Source organism: Loxodonta africana, chromosome 24, assembly GCF_030014295.1.
Source record: "Loxodonta africana isolate mLoxAfr1 chromosome 24, mLoxAfr1.hap2, whole genome shotgun sequence".
Classification (NCBI taxonomy): domain Eukaryota; kingdom Metazoa; phylum Chordata; class Mammalia; order Proboscidea; family Elephantidae; genus Loxodonta; species Loxodonta africana.
The window spans coordinates 41,472,720-41,493,681 of record NC_087365.1 but is presented as its reverse complement, the minus strand read 5'-3'; the positions used below and the strand labels follow the sequence as shown (position 1 = coordinate 41,493,681).

Here is a 20,962-nt window from a genome sequence, read left to right as displayed (position 1 = left end):
CGCCACATCAGTAGTTCTCAAACTTTAGTATGCATTATAATGGCCTAGAAGGCTTATTCATCACCTGGAGTTTCTGATTCAATAGGTCAAGGGTGGGGCCAGAGAAATTGTATTTGTAAATTCCCAGGTAAAGCTGATACCACTGGACCTGTGACTTCACCTGCAGAATCAGTGGTCTGTATCGGTGCTGCTCAAGCTTGGTAGCATAATGTAATCACTTGGAGAGCTTCTAAAAACCCAGATGCCCAGGTTACACCCCAGCCCAATTAAATTAGAATCTAATGAGTAATCTTTACAGCTCCCCAATGATTTGTGCAGCCAAGGCTGAAAAGCAATGTTCTTGCGATAGATTAAAGAATTTTTTAGAGAAAAGCCATTATTCAGGGTATTTGCTTTAAATGATTCATATTTAATAAATAATTAGGTTAATTTCCACCACTAATCTGTCAGTTTGTTGTAGTATGGTGGCTTGCGTCTTGCTGTGATACTGGAAGCTATGCCTCCGGTATTTAAAATATCAGAAGGATCACCTATGGTGGACAGGTTCAGTGGAATTTCCGGACTAAGACAGACTAGGAAGAAGGCCCTGGCGGTCTACTTCTGAAACATTGCCCAGTGAAAAACTTATGAATAACAGCAGAACGTTGTCTGACATAGTGCTGGAAATGAGCCCCTCATGTTGGAAGGCACTCAAAATACAAGTGGGAAAGAGCTGCCTCCTCAAAGTAGAGTTGATCCTAATGACGTGGGTGGATTAAAGCCTTCAGGGGCTTTATTTGCTGATAAGACACAACTCACAATGAGAAGAACAGCTCTGTCTTAGTTATCTAGGGCTGCTGTAACAGAAATACCACAAGTAGATGGCTTTAACGAACAAATTTATTTTCTCACAGTCTAGGAGTTTGGAAGTCCAAATTCAGGGTGCCAGCTTCCAGGGAAGTCTTTCTCCCTCTATCAGTTTCTGGGGGAAGGTCCTTGTCATCAGTCTTCCCCTCGTCTAGGAGCTTCTCAGCACAGGGGCCCCGGGTCCAAAGACATGCTCCACTCCCAGTGCTTCTTTCTTGCTGGCATTTGGTCCCTTTCCTCTCTGCTCAATTCTCTCTTATGTATCTCAAAAGAGATTGACTCAACATATAATCTAATCTTGTTGACTGAGTCCTGCCTCATTAACATAACTGCCTCTAATTCAGCCTCATTAACGTCATAGAGGTGGGATTTACAACACATAGGAAAATCACATCAGATCACAAAATGATAGACAACCACACAATACCGGGAATCATGGGTTAGCCAAATTGACACACAATTTTTGGAGACATAATTCATTCTACAAAAAGCTCCAAACATCGATTAGCAATTGGAACATGGAATATTCAAAGTATGAATCTAGGAAAATTGGAAGTTGTCAAAAATGAAATGGAATGCTTAAAGATTGATATCCCGGGTGATCTGAAAATGGACTGGTATTGACCATTTTGAATCAATTATGTGTTCTATTATGCTGGGAATGACAAATTGAAGATGAACAGCATCACATTCATTGTCAAAAAGAACATTTCAAGATCTATTGTGAAGTACAATGCTATCATCAGTGATACGGTAATATCCATATGCCTGCAAGGAAGACCAGTTAATACAACTATTATTCAAATTTCAAACTAACCACTAAGGCCAAAGATGAAGAAACTGAAGAATTTTACCAACTTCTGCAGTTTAAAACTGATCAGAAATGCAATCAAGATGCACTGATAATTACTGGTGATTGGAATGAGAAAGTTGGAAACAAAGAAGGATCAGTAGTTGGAAATTACGGCCTTGGTGACAGATACAATGCTGAAGATCGCATGACAGAATTTTTTAAGACCAACGATGTATTTATTGGAAATATCTTTTTTCAACAACATAAAAGGCGACTATATAAATGGACCTCACCAGGTGGGATACACAGGAATCAAATCAACTACATCTGTGGAAAGAGAAGGTGGAGAAGCTCAATATCATCAGTCAGAAAGAGGCCAGGGGCCAACTGCAGTACAGACCATCAATTGCTCTTATGCAAGTTCAAGCTAAAGCTGAAGAAAATTAAAGCAAGTCCACGAGAGCCAAAATACGGCCTTGAGTATATCCCACCTGAATTTAGAGATCTTCTCAAGAACAGATTTGACTCATTAAACACTAATGACAAAAGACCAGATGAGTTGTGGACTGACATCAAAGACATCATACATGAAGAAAGCAAAAGATTATTTAAAAGATAGGGAAGAAAACACCAAGATGGACGTCAGAAGAAACTCTGAAACTTGCTCTTGAATGTAGGGTAGCTAAAGTGAATGGAAGAAATGATGAAGTAAAAGAGCTGAACAGAAAATCTCGAAGGGTGGCTCAAGGAGACAAAGTATTAAAATGAAATGTGCAAAGACCTGGAGTTAGAAAACCAAAAGGAAAGAATACCCTTGACATTTCTCAAGTTGAAAGAACTGAAGAAAAAATTCAAGCCTTGAGTTGCAATATTGAAGGATTCTATGGGCAAAATGTTGAACAATGCAAGAATCATCAAAAGATGCTTCCATCAAAAGATGGAAGGAATATAGAATCATTGTACCAAAAAGAATTCATCAACATTCAGCCATTTCAGGAGGTAGCATATGATCAAGAACCAAGGGACTGAAGGAAGAAGTCCAAGCTACACCGGTGACACTGGAGAACAAGGCTCCAGGAATTGATGGAATACCTACTGAGATGTTTCAACAAATGGATGCAACACTGAAAGTGCTCACTCGCTTATGCCAAGAAATCTGGAAGTCAGCTACCTGGCCAACTGACAGGAAGATATCCATATTGGTCCCCATTCCAAAGAAAGGTGATCCAACAGAATGCAGAAATTATCAATCAATATCATTAATATCACACCAAGGTAAAACTTTGCTGAAAATCATTAAAAGATGGTTGCAGCAGCACATAGACAGGGAACTGCCCAAAATTTAAGCCAGATTCAGAAGAGGCCATGAAACAAGGGATATCATTGCTGATGTCAGATGAATCCTGGCTGAAAGCAGAAAATACCAGAAAGATGTTTACCTGTGTTTTATTGACAATAAAAAGGCATTCGACTGTGTGGATCGTAACAAATCATGAATAACATTGTGAAGAATGGGAATTCCAGAACACTTAATTGTGCTCATGCGGAACCTGTACATAGACTAAGAGGCAGTTATTCAAACAGAACAAGGGGATACTGTGTGGCTTAAAATCAGGAAAGGTGTACATCAGGGTTGTATCCTTTCACCATACTTATTCAATCTGTATGCTGAGCAAATAATTCAAGAAGTTGGACTATATGAAGAGGACTGCTTACTCAAGACTGGAAGAAGACTAACTAACAACCTGCAATATGCAGATGACACAACCTTGTTTGCTGAAAGTGAAGAGGAATTGCAGCACTTGCTGAAGAAGATCAAAGACCACAGTCTTCAGTATAGATTACACCTCAACATAAAGAAAACAAAAATCCTCACAACTGGATCATTAAGCAACATCACCATAAACAGAGAAAATATTGAAATTGTCAAGGATTTCATTTTACTTGGATTCCCAATCAAAGCCCATGGAAGCAGCAGTCAAGAAATCAAATGACATATTGCATTGAGTAAATCAGCTGCAACCAAATCAAACCAAATCCAACACCATCAAGTTGATTTTGACTTATAATGACCCTGTTTTTTAAGGAGAGAGAAAGACTGCCCCATAGGGTTTCCAATGCTGTAAATCCTTACGCAAGCAGATTGCCACATCTTTTTCCCTACAGAGGGGCTGGTGTGTTCAAACTACCAATCTTTTGGTTAGCAGCAGAGTGCTTTAAGCAGTACACCACCAGGGCTCCTTAACCTGCTGCAAACAACCTCTTTAAAGTATTAAGATGTAAAGATGTCCCTTTGAGGACGAAGGTGCACCTGACCCAAGCCATGGTATTTTCAATCGCCTCATTTTCATCCGAAAGCTGGACGATGAATAAAGAACACCGAAGAAGAATTGATGCCTCTGAATTATGGTGTTGGTGAAGCATATTGACTACACCATGGACTGCGAGAAGAACAAACAAATCTGTCTTGGAAGAAGTACGGCCAGAATGCCCCTTAGAAGGGAGGATGATGAGACATTGTCTCAGGTACTTTGGACTTGTTATCAGGAGGGACCAGTTCCTGGAGAAGGACATAAAGCATAGGGTCAGCAAAAAAGAGGAAGACCCTCAATGTGATGGACTGACATAGTGGTTCAACAATGGGCTCAAACATAGCAACGATTGTGAAGAGGACACAGGACAGGGGAGTGTTTCGTTCTGTTGTACGCAGGGTCGCTGTGAGTTGGAACTGACTCGAAGCCACCTAACAACACAACAAAGAGATTATTTAAATTCATATGGATGCTGCTTGTATTTAAAAGACTAGAATACCGCAGAGCATTTATTCAGTGTTTATTATGTACCATGCATTGTACAAAATAGTTTACATGCAACATATAACATTTAATCCTTACAACTACTTTGTTGTCGTTAGCTGCCATCCATTCAGCTGGCTCGTGGTGACATTATGTATAACAGAACGGAATGTTGCCTGGTCCTGTGCTATCTTCATGATCATTGGTGTGTTTGAGTCCTTTGTTGTGAGTACCACTTTACCTGAACTCTACAGATGTAAGGAAACTGTCACACAGGGTGATGGGTAACCTGCAAGAGCTCATACACCAAGTAAGAGATGGAGTGAGGTGTCGACGCCAGGCTGTTTGGCACCAAAGCCCATGTGTTAACTGCTATGCCACCCTGCCTTCCCGGTGTCAGGGGACGTGGTGTGTTGTCCTTTAAATCCTGCACATATCCATAACCTCATCTACACTATTGACTCTGATGCAGTTCAGCCCAGCTTCTCTCAACAACAGTAATTCTGAGTTAGCGGAGTTTGGATTAATGAAGTTTTGCTGCATTGAGAAGGGGCTAGGACCATGTGTACATGGATGAGATTTGGACTTCTAATCTCATCCCAAGAAGAGAGGTGGAAGAACACTGGGGCAGGCGCCCTGAGCTGGCCCACAGAAAGGGCTCTAGGTCCTGTGGCATCCACTGGTATGCTGTGTGCCTAGGCTAAGTCCCTCCTCTGTCCAGGACTCTGTTGTTTCTTCTATAAACAGAGAGAGTGGTGCAAGGTGACCTGCAGTTCCCTTCCAGTTCTGATGTGTAACTGTCATCAGAGATCCAGTTACTTCCAGCACAGAAGCATCCTGGTTTAGGGAGTGGGATGCCAGCATTTAATAGGAGTGGGCCTCAGCCCTGTGTCTCCTTTGTCCACCTCCCATGGTCTGAGACATCTCTCTGGCTCCAGGGTCCAATCTTTGTGATTTCCCAAGAAAGTCTGTCCAGATCTGCCAAAGGGAGAACCCCATGGAGAAGACTGCCCTGGTGTGTGTCTCTCCAGGGGGGTGGGCATGGCTCTTCACATCCAGGGAGAAACCCTAGGGGGATCTCCCAGGAGACCTCTGTCTCAGCCGAGAACAGATTCAAGGGTTTTGCAGAACCATATGCATGAATCCTCCACTGCCTCTTTTCCAAGTGGTTTCTCAGGCTCTACTTGAACTCCCCCAATGATGTGGAGCTCATTACTTCCACTGGTACAAAATAGGTAGTCATTAAAGATGTGCTGAACAAATTAAAAGTGCAAAGAGGAGGAAACTACTAACTTTGCTTGAGGAGGAGGAGACTTCTAAGACTTAGGTGAGATTTGAGTTGGGCCTTACAATGTGAAGAGACGGTTGTCAAGGAATAAAAATGGGAAGGGCAGTTCAGGCAGTAGGCACTTCCTAAAGAGACTCTAAAGAACAGTTTTACTTGCGTAGAAATTTCTTGTTTCAAGCCAACTGGGCCCCAATTCTTTCCCCTGGGGCCACACAGAGCCAGAGGTTAGATTTATGAAGACAGCATACCTGAGTATTCCCTTTGCGTGAGAAATATCCTGGGTTCTTCCACACAGTCCCTGCATAGAATGATCTCATAACCCTTCACAACTCTTCATCCCTCTCCTGAGCCATGCCACCTGCCACTATCCCTTATACAGAGTGTTGCTGAGAATAAATCACAGGACTCATGGTCCATCCTGGGCACATCTCCTGCCACCTGCCCCCACACTCAGTTAACAAGCAAAGGTTGGAGGGACCTCAGAGTGAGGTATTAGAGGAAAGTCTGGCAAGGGCTGCGGTCACATCATATTGTCCCCACCTGTCAGAAACGGTAAACTTCAGGTTGCTATGATTTAAAACATCCTCCAGCTCTAGAAATGTCCCCATAGAGGAATAAATAGGCTTGTGCATGCTGTCTTTTTACCAGATTTTGGTACCCCGTGCTGGTGAAATTGTGTGACCCAAATGGCAAGAATCTCAGGACAACTGGAAAAAAAAAAAAAATCTCAGTTCAGGAAGTTGCAGATGCTTGAGTCTTGAAGACTGTGAGGATTCCATGAATTCTGCAGCCATCACATAAGTTGTGACTGTTTTATGAGTTGGTTTGTGATGTTGTCGTAACATTACACAGCGATGGCTGTTCTGTGAGCTCTGGAAATCAATAATCGCTGACTTCTGTGAACATTCTATTAATTTTGCAAACATTCCGAGAGTTCTGTGAAAAATTTCGACTCATAGCGACCCTATAGGACAGAGCAGAACTGCCCCCATAGAGTTTCCAAGGAGCTCCTGGCAGATTTGAATTGCTGACCTCTTGATTAGCAGCTGTAGCACTTCCCCACTACACCACGAGGGTTTCCAGTTCTGTGAAGGCTGCTGGAAATACATGCTAAGTCATTAGCCAAAAATATTCATAGGTACAAATATTCCAGGTCACAAACTAATTTCGTACAGATTTTTCTTCCTCTTTCCTTACAGACATCTTCTTTTAATATGGTTATAATTTGCACTCCAAGTAGGATGACAATATGTATGTGTGTGTGTTTCAATCATTGCAATGTTATTCTGCTTCTAATAGATTTTATTTTTTAGAGAAATTTTAGTTTTACAAAAAAATTGTGCAGAAAGTACAGAGAGGTCCCACTTACCCCTTCCTGCACACACTGTTCCTCTTATTAACATCTTGCTTTCCTGTGGTATGTTTGTTACAACTGGTGAACCGGTATTGATACAGTAAGTTTCCCTCTTTGTGTTGCACAGTTCTGTGGGCTTTGACAAATGCTTAAGGTCATGTGGAAGGGTCTTTTCTACGCTCCCAACAGTAGGCTTTTAAATCTGTGCGTGTGCAACAAGTTTCTTGAGGACCTGCTATGTGCACACAGTCAGCAAGAAATTGAAGTCGATACAGCAGTCAAAGCCCTTCTCCCAAGAGGCTCTTGCCCTTGTGGGTGAGATAGTTGAATCACTGCAATATGACAAGTGCATAGCTGACATGTCACTGAGGCCTTCGCTGAGCTCCTGACTGTTCAAACCAGCTACTGTCTCTTTTTAGCAGCAGATATTTCCTTTCTTGGCATTTATCTCCTCTGTGATTTTTTTTATTCATTTCCGTATTTATCTGTTTAGTGCCTGTCTTTGCATGAGTCTAGGTATTCCATTAGAGTTGAGGTCATGTTCAGTTTTTACACAATGGGATGGCCTTTTTACATCTAGCAGAGACTGGTACATGTAGGTATTCCATAAATGTTTGTTCAATGCATGTGTCAACCAAGAGGAGAGAACTACAATTCTGTCTAGGGGAGGAGAGGGAAACTTCAAAGGAGAGATGACACTGGAATTGAGCCTTGAAGTATGCAGAGGAGGTGGCCAGCGGAAAGAATGGGGACACATTAAGAAACAGAATAATGAGGAATGGTGGCGGTGGCAGAGTCGGGGGAGAGTTGGTGTTTCCTAAAAAGAGATGTGTGTGGAAGATGAGGCTGAGCTGAAGCCTGGAGCCATTGTTTGAAGGTCTTGTAGGTCCTATTTACAGCTTTGGATTTTCTCCTCTGTTAAGAAAGAAAGGGGAATGCATTAAACTATTTGGTTAGGGGGCTGCATATCCATTTTCCAGTATTACTGAGAGGGTTTTTAATATCCAGGTTTAAAATTCTGATAGAATGGAAACAGATCTTGAAACCACAGTTTTGCATTTTATTTCCTTCTGCATCACCTCCACCTCCGCCCTGTAGCGGTGTTTGTCTCTTGCTGAAACACCTGGATATAGACTTTAAAATGATTATATAGCATCATCATCACCATGAACCAGTCATAAGAGTCTGCCGTGGGCTAAAGAATAAGGACGGCGTAGATCTGTTTTCTTACAACTCAGTTTGTTTTCCCATTTTTAAATATCCATAGGTTTTGGAGAGACTCAATTTTTCATTTTTTTTTTTTTTTAATTCAGGTGTTCAGACCTACCCAAACATATCTGTGAAATGCCATTTTTCATAGATGTAGTAGGGCCTTTTGTTATTATTATTCCTTTGGAAACCAATGATTTGTGCCTAAGACAATCCTTTCCATATTATTTTACCTTGAAAGGAATGAGATTGGTTGGTAGTTCTGCCCCCAAGGAAATATCAAAGGTTCCAATACATACTCATTTATAGTTGTAAAGTTAACTCTCTTATTGGATTTCCTTTTATTTCCTGCTGGGGCAATGTAAGCTTGGATAGAGGCAAAGGATCCACTGTATAGCTTTTCAAATTTATGATTAAGAAGGTCACATATACATTTTTAAACACCTTCTTTTTGATAATAAATGAAGAATAAAAATTTGAAATGTCATCAGCAGCAGAATTCCTCATTTTTCTTTCATTGCCATTCTCCCTGCTGATGGCCTGTGATGATGAGAAAGGCCCTGGCCAATCCAATGCTTCATTTCTTGTTGTTTTTGTGTCTGCCTGGAATAGTTTCACTAGTTAACACCATGCCTGTGGCCAAAGTATTATAACCAAAAAATGCATTCCTAGCCCTGAATGTCCTTCTTGCCCCAGGCCAATTTAAATAAAATTTAAAGCCATTTTAGGTTGCATTTGAAGAAGTATTACGTACAAAATGAGGAAGGGAGCTTTCCATGAATCCAGATTCTTCCTCCACCCTTCTTCACTCTGCTCTCTGCCTCTGAGCATGATCTGGATGGATTCCCTCCACGGGTTCCCTTACCTCTGGCTTCTAGAGAAGTTCAGAGAAAGGAGAGTGAAGTAACAGTATTTATGCCTCTGGTTCCCTCCCTGTGAGCTCTGCAAGGACTGGCTGAGTCCCTCAGGAGGTCACTGCTCTGTCCAGATGACCCCTCTTTACAACACTCTCCTTTTGGGTTCTGGGAACTGCCTCCTGTACTTGTTTCTTTGGACCCATGGGTGGTAAACAGCTCTTTTGTCACCATGCTACAGCTTAGGTTCTCCTACACCCTTCTCACCTGTGTCAGTAGTCCTTTTATAAATAAGCCATCATCAAATTGCCCTCATTTGAATGTTCTATCTGTCATTCTTCTGTATAGTCTACGCCTATATCATGCAGTTGTTGTTGTTGGGTGCCACTGAGTCAATTTTCTACTCATAGCCACTCCATGTGACAGAGTAAAACTGCCCCATATGGTATTTTAGGCTGCAGTCTGTATGGGAACAGATCACCAGGTCTTTCCCCACAGAGGTGCTAGGTGGATTCAAACCACCAACCTTTCGGCTAGCCGTGAGGTGCTTAACTGTTGTCCCACCAGGGCTCCTGGTGGACACTATGAAACTAAAATGAGCCTGGATGAACTCCTCTTAAATTCTTCCGCTAAGTCTAAGTCCAATTTTTTCTTGAATACCTCTCTGACAGGGAAATCATTGCTTCTTTACACTGCCTATTCCATGATCAAGTGTAGTCAACTTTGGAAAATTATTCCCTACAATTACACTGAATTTGACCTCTCTGGAATACCTGTTATTTTACATTCAGATAGGAGTGACCAAGGTTGAATTTGAAGTCAAGTCCTGTGAGAAATGGAGCAAAAGACCAGGAGGAATTTATCCTCAAGATAGTTAATACATAGCCCATAGCCTTTTGTATAATAGGAATATCCTAATTATATTTAGAAGAGTAAATGTGGAGAAAACTCAGAGTGACCATGTTGGCTTTTTAGAAATGTTTTAACTGTCATATGTAAAAGAAGTTAGTCATATTTTTATATCCCTAACAATAGATTTATAATCAATCAGTTAAAATCTAAGAGAAGGAGATTTCAAATCCATACAAAGAACTTTTTAACCATTCATTTCCCTGGTAAGGTCTCAAGCCTCCATCACTTGATATAATCCCGAGGGAGATGGGAGTAGATAGGTGTGGCTGGTGGAGAGGGGATCAGACATTGGGATGAAGTTGGACAAGAAGGCAATGATTAAAGCAAGACTAGCAGTTGCCATGTGTTGAATACTCACTTTGTACCAGGCACTGTGCTCTGTGTGTTTCATGCATTATCTCATTTAATACCTACAACCCTGTGAAGTTGGGCCTCTTAATTTGCCACAGTACAGATGATGACTTCATGACTTAATGAAGTTAAAGGGACCTTGCTCAAGGTCATGCAGCTAGCAGGTGGCAGAGGCATGATGTGAACCCAGGTCTCCCTAATGTCAAAACTGATGGTTTTAATCCCTACTGGTCAGTGTCAGAATTACGTGAGGAAGGTGGTGGACATACCAAGGTCCAGGCTGTATCCCACTTCAGTAAGCATGGGCCTCAATGTGCTCTCTCAGCTCTCCAGGTAATTCTAATTTACTCTAAAATTTGAGAACCATTGCTCTGCACTATTATAAATGTCCATCTAGTTCTGAGGTTCTCTTATGTGTATGGGAAGAGCTATACATCAAATTCAGGCTGACTTTTCTTCTTTTGAACTCCAAGACTAACTCACCTCCACCCTCACCCACTGCCAATCACCAGCCCCTACTTCAATCTGTCATTGTTTGGTGGGTTCATTTTCATGAAGATTAATTGTTGAGGAAGGCCAAACTCCAATTTCACTCTCGTTCAGAGCCACAGGAACAGAAATATCAGCTTAGCCTCTCCTTCCCTTTCAAAGGAGAGTGAGGGAAGCATTGTGCAAGTCTCATTAATTTCTTGTTTTAAGCTCAAGTATAGAACATGCCCATTGCCAGGGATGAGGCAGGAGGAGTCTTATGTTTCTGAGTAAATGGAAACCATTCATGGTTTTAGGAGCATGTACTTTTATACCACCTTGACATTGGAGGACCTACCTTGACTCTGTTTCTGGGGAACTAGTGAGGTTTGGAGGTTGAGGAATGAGGGATAGGGAAGAAGAACAATCTGATCTCCCCAATGTTTTAATATGAATGGCACCATCTAACTGTGATTTCTCCCCTTGCACATGTCCCAAAGGAAGCTGGCCAAGAAGCAGAAGGAGACACAGAGCGGAGCCCAGAGAGAGATGGGACCTGTGGCCTCAGCTGACAAACCCACCACTAAGCTCAGTGCCAACCGCAATGATGAAGGCTTCTCCTCTAGCTCTCAGGACGTGAACGGATTCAGTAAGTTGAGTCAAGTAAAGGGAGGTGGACATCTGTGGTCCTGCTGCCTTGAGTTTGACACTGGTACCTCTTCTGTGGATCCCCACAGTGGTCAGAGGGTCTAGGGTGTGGGTTTGGGATGCTTTCCTGAGAGGTTCAGGATGAAGGTTCACTCTAGCAAAGACATGGGAGCAGGTCATCTTAATTGCTCATGGACACACATAGAGACAGGTTAAAAATAATAACAAGGGAGAAGAAGGAGGAGACAACTGTGCCCTTGAGGAGAAAATATGCCATACTGAATTGATCTCCTTAAAGTTTTCAAAGCAATGCTTCACATAAACCACATAAGGTAGATGAGTCATGAATTATTACTGTCTCCATTTTGAGTGCTTAGGAAACAGGCTCAGAGAAGCAACTTCTCCAAAGTCCCATGGCTGATGAGACCTGGAACCCATGCTTCTCAAACCTTGGCCAGTTCCCAGCCACAGCCAATGTTCCAAATGGAGTTTAGTCAAGGGCTTGAGTCCTCCTACAGGGTTGATACAGGATCCCAGGCTAGTCTAAGTTTTAGGGGTTAATCCTTGTCCAAGGAAGAACCCCAAGACTAGTAACAGCTAAGGCCACCTTGGTGATCAGTCTCAAGAGAGCTGGCTCTTGTTTTTGTCTTTCAGTTGTGCTGTAAAGCCAGTTCTTTTCTCAGAATTTAATAGAAAGGCCAGATTCCCCAGCCTCTGCTCCAAATGTTGGTAAATGCAGGAAATCAACATAGACAGACTTCCTCCACATACTGTGTAAATTGCAAATGGAAAACAACACATTGTGTAATAATTACTTTAGATATGTTCAGCTTGGCATGATGTGGATCTATGAGAGAAGGAAGAAAGGAAACCAATATTGATTGACCACCTTCTGTGCTGCAGGCACTATCTCTCATTTCATCCTCACCACAGCCCGGTGAGGTACTTAGTATTATCATTCCCATTTTATGGGTATGGTATCCCTATGGGGCAGTTCTAGTCTGCACACGTCGGGTAGCCATGAGTTGGAATCGACTCAATGGCAACTAATAACAGCAATGATGATAACAATCTAAGGCTCAGTGAGTTTGACTAACCCTCCCAGAGTACACCACTAGTTCCAGATGGATCTAGGATCACAGGATAACTTAGGCCCATGACTCCTAACCTAAGGAACATCGCCGAACCCCCGTGGACAGGTTCATGAAATACACATATCTGGGCCCCAGCCCTGACCTACTCAATGAAAATTTCCTGTGGGATGAGAGGTGGGGCGGGCCTCAGAGTTGTGGATGTTGTCAAAGTCACTCAGGGGATTCTTATGGGTGCCCTGGTTAAGAAGGCCAACCTTTAAGAGAGGCAATAGCTATTTTCAAGTATTGAGGTACTACTGCCTTGGGGAAGAGGGATTCGTTTTCAACCTACAGAAAAGTTGAAAGAAAAGTAAAATGAATACCCACATACCCTGTACCTGGACTCACCAACTGTTAACATTTTGCAGCATTTGCACCTTCTCTGTGTGTATGTGCGTATATCATTTTTTCCTGAACTATTTAAAAGCAAATTGCAGACATCATGACACTCCACCTCCACAGACTTCAGCATGTATTTCCAAAGAACTAGGACAGCTCTCCTACATAAAAAATAAGCACAGTAAAATTATCTCACCCAACAAATGTAACCTTGTTTTAATGATATCTGATATGTCAGTTCACAGTCAAATTTTCTCAGTGATACCCAAATAGTCTTTACTGTTTGTTTTTTAAATCCAGAATCCAATCAAGGCACTCCCATTGTATTTGGTCCTCATGTTTCTTAATCTCCTAGAATCTAGAATAACCTTCTCACCTTTATTTTGTCTTTCAGGACAGTGACTTTTTTTTAAGTCTAGGCCATTCATCCTGTAGAATGTCTCATGATCTGGATTATCTGATTTTTTTCATCATTATTACATTCAGGTTAAACATTTTGGCAAAAAAAAAAAAATACTACATAAATGATGTGTGCATCCCTTTGCAGCATATCAATAAACACATGATACCACTTTGCCTGTTACTGGTGATGCTAAGTTTGAGCATTTCTTAAGGCTGGGTAATGACTTTTAAAGACAAAACCTAAAAGCACATACTGATTATTTTATGAGCAAATATTTGATATTCGTTTGTCTCAGAGAGCAAGCAAGCTTGCAGTCTGCCTAACTGTGAAGCCAGTCCTTTTTGAGTCTTCCACCCAGGTGAATCACTGGGATTCATATGTTCCCCAGGGACCAGGAAAAGGATATGGACCTAAGCCAGCAGAGGCAGAAAAGGGGTTGGCAAAGCAATGGGCTTGGCTTGTCCTTAGAGAAAGAAAGGTTCTTCCAAACGCCTCCCATCCTGAGCTCCGTGAGTTCTGGCTGCGCTCACTTGTTCCTGGCTCTGCTGCTTTGGCCCAGTGTGGGGGAGGGTTAGTTCATTTGCAAGTCTAGCTGAAGGGAAGCACTAGCCAAGTGGCTCCACAAATCCAAAATGTTTCCCGTACAGGCTACCCAAGAACATTTGTGCACACCCTTTCTCATTTGTAAAAGTGCCATGGGGAGGACTCTGAATGCAAAGAAAATCATGGTCAGAGATCTATGGTTATAAATGTGACCCTGAAATTGTAGGTATGTGGTCTCAAGTCTTCTGATCTCAAGTGAGACTTGAGTAACATCAATGGAAACATTACCCTCTGCTTTCTCCATGGGCCAAAACTTAGTCTATTAAGATGAAAACATCCAAATTGAGGTATATTAGTCAGCCAGAAAGGAAGAGGAAGCATACCCAATAAAATCTAATTAGATATTTTAAAAGGTCAAAGACAATCTTCCCAAACGATTGATATGTGTATGTACATGTGTGTTGTGTTGTATACGTTTTTAACACACACACATAAATACGCCCTCCAATGTACGTACACATACATAGACATATACACACATATATGCATAGACATACTGATTTTAATGATGCTGCTTTTAAAAAGAAAGAAATCAAAATTTCAGTTAACTTATACTCAATTATTAAGAAGTTTTACATTTACTTGAATCAATGACTATTTTAGGGCTCTATCTGTACATCTGGTGTCCTCAGGCTGTAGTCACAACCACACTCTGGGGATTCTTTTGAATACCTGAGAAGGCATCAGGTGCCTTTTAAAATGCCCCATGGAACTGATGGGATGAGATTTGAAGGGGGAAAAAAATGCAAGTAATGCTTACACTGGAGAGGTAGAAATTGCTTCTGAAATCACCCTGATGTATGTAAAATTGAATCTATTTTCGTGGCATTAGGGAAGTGACTGTCTGGCGTTGGCAGTGGCATCTTTAGGAGGCACTGAGATTATGTGCAAATCTCGAGGAAGCATTGGGAGAGGCAGGGCCCAAGAATAGTTGTCACATCAGAAAAGATTACAGAAGGATGTGCACCGAGCAATTATTTCATTATTGAACAGGTGGGTCCTTGCCTAATTCAAATCCTGCCTCCCCTACGTAGGTTCATTTTCTGGGGTTTTCTATTCCAAGTGACTGCTACGTTCTGCAACATCCATTCAACCAAGACTCCCAATAATGTACAGGAATAATGACCCCCAGAATTCGAGGGTGATATGGCTTTGTCAGATGCGGGCTGCTGCATTGTAGTACTGTGGCATTCTTGAAAAAAGGAGAGCATGTCACATTTCAAGGACAAATGACATGCATTGTTTTCAGTTTAAAGAAATGCTGGCTTTTACTAAGTTATCTGATTTTGATCTTACTGCTCTGTGTGCTGGGTAGTTATTTTTCTCTGAGATCTTTCATTCCCTGGGATTGTTTTCTGGGTCTTTCTTCTGGTGCTCTCTTTTTGTATCCATGCAGAATTTTTTTTTTTATTGTGTTAAATACATATATACAATGAAACATTTTCCATTCAACATTTTTTTACATGTATAATTCAGTGACACTAATTATCATCATGTTGTTCAACCATCACCGCTATGTTTCTAAATGTTTCTATTGCCCTTAACAGAAGCTCAATGCCTCCTAAGCAATGAGTACCCCCAGAGGTGGCCAAGGGGCTAGCCAGGGTCACCCAGACCCCAAAGAGGCTGGGGAGGAGGAAAAATAAATAAGTAACAAGAAATTTTGTCTTTCTTCCACCCTCTAGCTTTCTCTCCACCACAAAGTAGGGTAAAAGAGAAAAAGGAGATGAAAATAAAATAGCCCTGCTTGGCTGGGAGGGCAGTGTCTCCTAGTTTTTCTTTACACTTTAGGGTCCAAAACGCCTGCCACGGGAAATTGGCTCTGGGTGGATCCTCTCACAGACAGGTTCTATGGGAATTGTCCCACCAGGAGCCTCTAAGGAAGTGGGACTGTAGATCAAATGGCCCCAACCTCAGGCATTCCCAAGCTGGACCAAGCCCTGGATAAATACAAAGATGAGCAGGGCATGACCCTGCCCACAGAGAGCTCACAGCCTGGCTGAGGAGACCAACGGTCCAACAAAGAACATCTTTGAGCAGCACATCAGGGGTTGCTTAGCAGCCTGGACAAAAAGCCACAGAATCTTTCCTCTGCCTTTGTACCCTCCAATGTGGCCCACACCTGTCTGGTGGTAGCATGCTGTAGGCTCAGGAGATACTTGCTTCTGATAAAGAGAGTGGCACTGAAGCTTGATGCCCTCCCTGTCCTTCAGCCCACAGTCTCCAAATAGAGCTTAAAAGGGTTCCTTTGCAGGCGGTTCATGGAATGTCCAAGCTTCATAGCCCGTGGGGATGGCTTAGCAGAGATGCAGTGGGCAGAGGGAAGCATCAGGCAAGATTCCCTCCTAATCATTTTAGGAACATGTTATGTAACTAAAGCAATCCAAACAGGGAAGACAGAGGATGACTAAAAATATGTCTGTGGGAGGTGGCTGGAGTTGTGGTGAACTCCTTGAGAAGATTCCTTTAACTCTTTCAGAATCATGGAGAAATGGGTCTCTAGGAAAATTGGCCTCACTGTGGCCTTCCCTGGCGAAATCATCGACTTGATGATGTGTAATATTAAGGATTGCTAATGATACCTTCGTTTGCTCAGAACCTTCTCTGGGGCAGTCGTTTTGCTAGATGCTATTTAAGTATTATCCCTAATTCTCAAAACAGTGCACCCAGGTAGGAATTATTATCCTGAGATCATAAATGAGAAAAACAAAACTCAATGAGGTTAAGTACATTCCTGCTGCTGCATCTTGGTGACTTGTCCCTCTTCGGCTTAGAGTCCTTCAGTGGTTCTTTTTTGCTCCCAAGGTAAAGGCTAAACCTAAGCATGACTTCCTAGGCCCTCCACAATCTGACCATGACCCACATCTCTGGTCCATCAGATACTTATTGAGTATTTGTTTGAATGCATGTGTGAATGAATGAAAAAATGATGGAGCTGGAGTTTAAACTCAGATCTTCTGGTGTTTAAACTAAGCCCACATCTGGTTCTAAGTGCTTCGAAGAAAATTCTGTCTTCTATTAAGCTGAAATCTGCTGCCTGTACCCTCTATGCGCTTGTTGTTTTTCTACACTCAAGTACGTACTGGTCAGGAACCATGCATTGGCATTGTCTGCCCTCTAATGTCACACAAGGTAATGGATTCAGTCTTTCTTTCTCTCCCTGCAGCATCCTTCCTCCCATCCTCAGGCCAGGTTGCCCCTACATCAGCCATCAGCCTTCCCTGAGATAGATTTTTGTTTTCTAGTCCACTCAAAATCCTGATTGGCCCTAGGTCTCCATCTGGTCCATGCCCATGGGATACGTGTTTTTCAAGACAAACATGGCCCTTCACACTGGGCTGAGCCACTGGGAGTTCAGCAGAGCTGCTATCAGCCCCACTCTGAATTCTCAACCTGGGTTGAGGACACACTGCTCACATTTGAGTTAACCTCCAAAACTCCACCACATGGCTGCCTAATACAGTGCTTGTTGTTTTCGGCTAGGGATTCCTCATTCAGTCCAGGTGAAGATAATTTGGGGGGGGGGACCCAAGTGAAGGACTTTACATTTTGTCTGTGCTGTTTCTTCTTGTTAGATTTGACCTAGTTATCCCAGCCTAGATATGTTTGGTTTCTAGGTGTCCACCAACAATATCATTTAATCTTCCCAGCTTGGTGCCTCCAATGTAATAATTATTAGATTATTAATGTTTGTAATAGTATTTATCATGTTTTGAGCATTGATTATATTCTCATCCCCATGCTGAATGCTTCCTATGCATTATCTCATTGATACGTATGACAATCTAATAAGTGTTATGATTATCCCTGATGATTTACAGGTGAAGAAACTGAGGCTTAAGAACAGTAAAGAACTCACCTAAGTTTTCATAGCTTTAAGTGGCAGAGCTGGAACTCAAACCTGGGTCTGTCTGACACCCTGAAGCCCACAGCCAGGACCACTCCACTATGTTGACTTCTGTAAAGTAGGTGTTATTACTCCCACATTATAAATAAGGAAACTGAAGTCCACAGACATTAAGTCGTTTGCTCAAGGCAGTGGTTCTCAAAGCATGGTCCGCAGACTAGCAGCATCAGCGTCACCTGGAAACCTGTTAGACACAAATTCTAGACTCCTACCCAGACCTACAGAACCCAGGGTCCAGCAGTCAGTGTTCTGAACAAGTGCTCCAGGTGATCCAGATGAACTTTCAAGGCTGACAGCCACTGGCTCAAGGTAAAGCCCAAGACTGCCAGGCTCCAAAGTCGTTCCTCTTCACATGCTAAGTTGTCTCTGAGAATAGTAGAGTTACAGGCACTCTGGGAGAGAAAGGCTCTAAAACTGCCCCCCTCACCCCTTCCCAGGGTGGATGCGCTGAAAGAACATTACCACTTGGAGGTACCGGACCTGAAGGCCACAAAAACACATCTATATCCTAATCAAAACCCCTCTGTCCCCTGCATTCCCACCTACATCACCAGATCCAGGACCCCCTCTGAAACATCTGAGACTTTCCTTCATGGCTTCGAACCAGTTCAGTCTGGTTGGAATTTGCATTTCCACCCCTGGTATTCTGAATTAAAGTCCAACCGACTTCCATGGATTCTGACCATATAGGACAGAGTAGAACTGCCCCATACGGTTCCCAAGGCTGTAATCTTTACTGGAGCAGACTGCCACATCTTTCTCCTCCACAGCTGCTGGTGGGTTCTAACCACCAACCTTTCGGTTAGCAGCTGAGCACTAAACCACTGCGCCACCAGGGCTCTGAATTAAGATCTACCTTTTAACAAGAACCCCAGGTGATTATTATATATCTTGTTAAAATGTAGATTCTGATTCAGTGTATCTAGGGTAGAAATGCAAATTCTCAGTGAGAGCTGAACCAGAACGAACCTGCTCTCCTTTTGCCTGAACAGCGGCAACCTAAGATTCAGGATGAAGGAGTGGAAATTTACAAGGAAACACAATGATGAGTCACACAGTGAAACCCAGACCTCAACAGAGCGTAGTAAACAGGAATAAAAATGCATGAAACCCTGTTTGCAGGGACAATTATATTTTCTAGTTTCTCCAGGATTAAATTGGATCTAGGAGAAGAATTGAATGTTACGAGCTTGCCATCTCCAGTTTTAATGAATATTTTATAAGGATTATTGAATATTTTGCAATCATCCACTTGGCTAACAGATCAAAGGACACATTTATTAAGTTCCTGGCAACCCAAAGTTGAATGAAATTGTTTATTCCTTGGAAGTACAATATGGAAATTTAAGTGGCCTTGAGAAAGTAGACAAACTTCCCATCACAAACACTGAGGAATTAAATTAAGACAAGTTTCAGAGAATGAAAAACGGAGACAGAATAGACTATCAAAACTAAAAATTACCTTAGACATCATTAGATCCAAACTCCACATCTTAAAGAACTGTGTACCAGAGAGTTTTCTCAAGGTCATTCATTGACTCATGAGGAGAACCAGTTATGGGATTGGGGCTTTGACCACTCTAGTCCTTGCACCGTGGTCTCCTTCTGAGGAATGAAGTACGGTCAATAATGATTTGTCTTCTAATGTTTTCCATAGACCCCCGATCCTATTTCTGCACCAATAGAACCTTCTTAAATTGAATTACACTTTTCATCTCCTGGTTATGGGAGTAGCTGAGGTGTTCTTTTAAATATTCATTGAATGCTGACTATATGCCAAGCATTACAGGGATTGTAAAGATAAATAAGACATGGTCTCCGCCTTCAAGGATATTACTGCCCTCCAAGAGGAGACTTGTAAGTAGATTAGTTTCAATAAATGTGATAAGTGACAAAGAAAGGTATGTATAGTGTCCCAGGAACACTTATGGGATGCTCATATTAATTCTAAGTGAGTTAGAGAATACTATGTAAGAAATGGCTTTGATCTGAAGGAGGTGCAAGAGGAAGATTGTCCCCAGCAGAAGGGACAAAGGCTTGGAGGTGTAAGGAGCATGTTGTTGTTGTTGTTAGGTGCCATCGAGTTGGTTCTGACTCATAGCAACCCTACGTACAACAGAACGAAACACTGCCCGGTCCTGCACCATCCTCAGAATTGTTACTTTACAGCCACTCTACCAATCCATCTCATTTGAGAGTCTTCCATTTTTTCACTGACCCTCTACTTTACCAAGCATGATGTCCTTCTACAGGGATTGACCCCTCCTGTAATATGTCCAAAGTCTGTGAGACGTAGTCTTGCCATCCTTGCTTCTAAGGAACATTCTGGTTGTACTTCTGCCAAGACAGATTTGTTTGCTTTTTTGGCAGTCCATGGTATATTCGATATTCTTCTCCAACACCACAGTTCAAAGGCATCAATTCTTCTTTGGTCTTCCTTATTCATCATCGAGCCTTCACATGCATAGGAGGCGAGTGAAAACACTGTGGCTTGGGTCAGGCGCACCTTAGTCTTCAAGGTGATATTTTTGCTTTTCAATACTTTAAAGAGGTCTTTTGCAGCAGATTTGCCTAATGCAATGTGTCTTTTGATTTCCTGACTGCTGCTTCCATGGGTGTTGATTGTGGATGCAAGTAAAATGAAATCGTTGACAACTTCAATCTTTTCCCCGTTTATCATGATGTTGCTTATTGGTCCAGTCGTGAGGATTTTTTGTTTTATGTTGAGGCGTAATCCATACTGAAAGCTGTGGTCTCTGATCTTCATCAGTAAGTGCTTCAAGTCCTCTTCACTTTCAGCAAGCAAGGTTGTGTCATCTGCCTATCACAAGTTGTTAATGAGTCTTCCTCCAATCCTGATGCCTTGTTCTTTTTCATATAGTTCAGCTTCTCAGATTATTTGCTCAGCATACAGATTAAATAGGTATGGTGAAAGGATACAACCCTGACACACACCTTGCCTGAGTTTAAACCATGCAGTATCCCATTGGTCTGTTCCAATGACTGCCTCTTGGTCTATGTACAGGTTCCTCATCAGCACAATTAAGTGTTCTGGAATT

The 20,962-nt window shown here is 42.2% G+C and overlaps 1 protein-coding gene across 1 annotated transcript in view; it reads left to right on the top strand.

Moving 5' to 3' along the window:
* Nucleotides 1-20,962, top strand: part of PTPRT (protein tyrosine phosphatase receptor type T) — a 1,291,533-nt gene that overhangs the window by 1,130,624 nt on the left and 139,947 nt on the right. Inside the window, exon 15 of the mRNA XM_064276097.1 lies at nucleotides 11,371-11,519. Within this exon, the coding sequence (XP_064132167.1) occupies nucleotides 11,371-11,519 (149 nt within the window). The remainder of the gene's footprint in view (nucleotides 1-11,370; nucleotides 11,520-20,962) is intronic.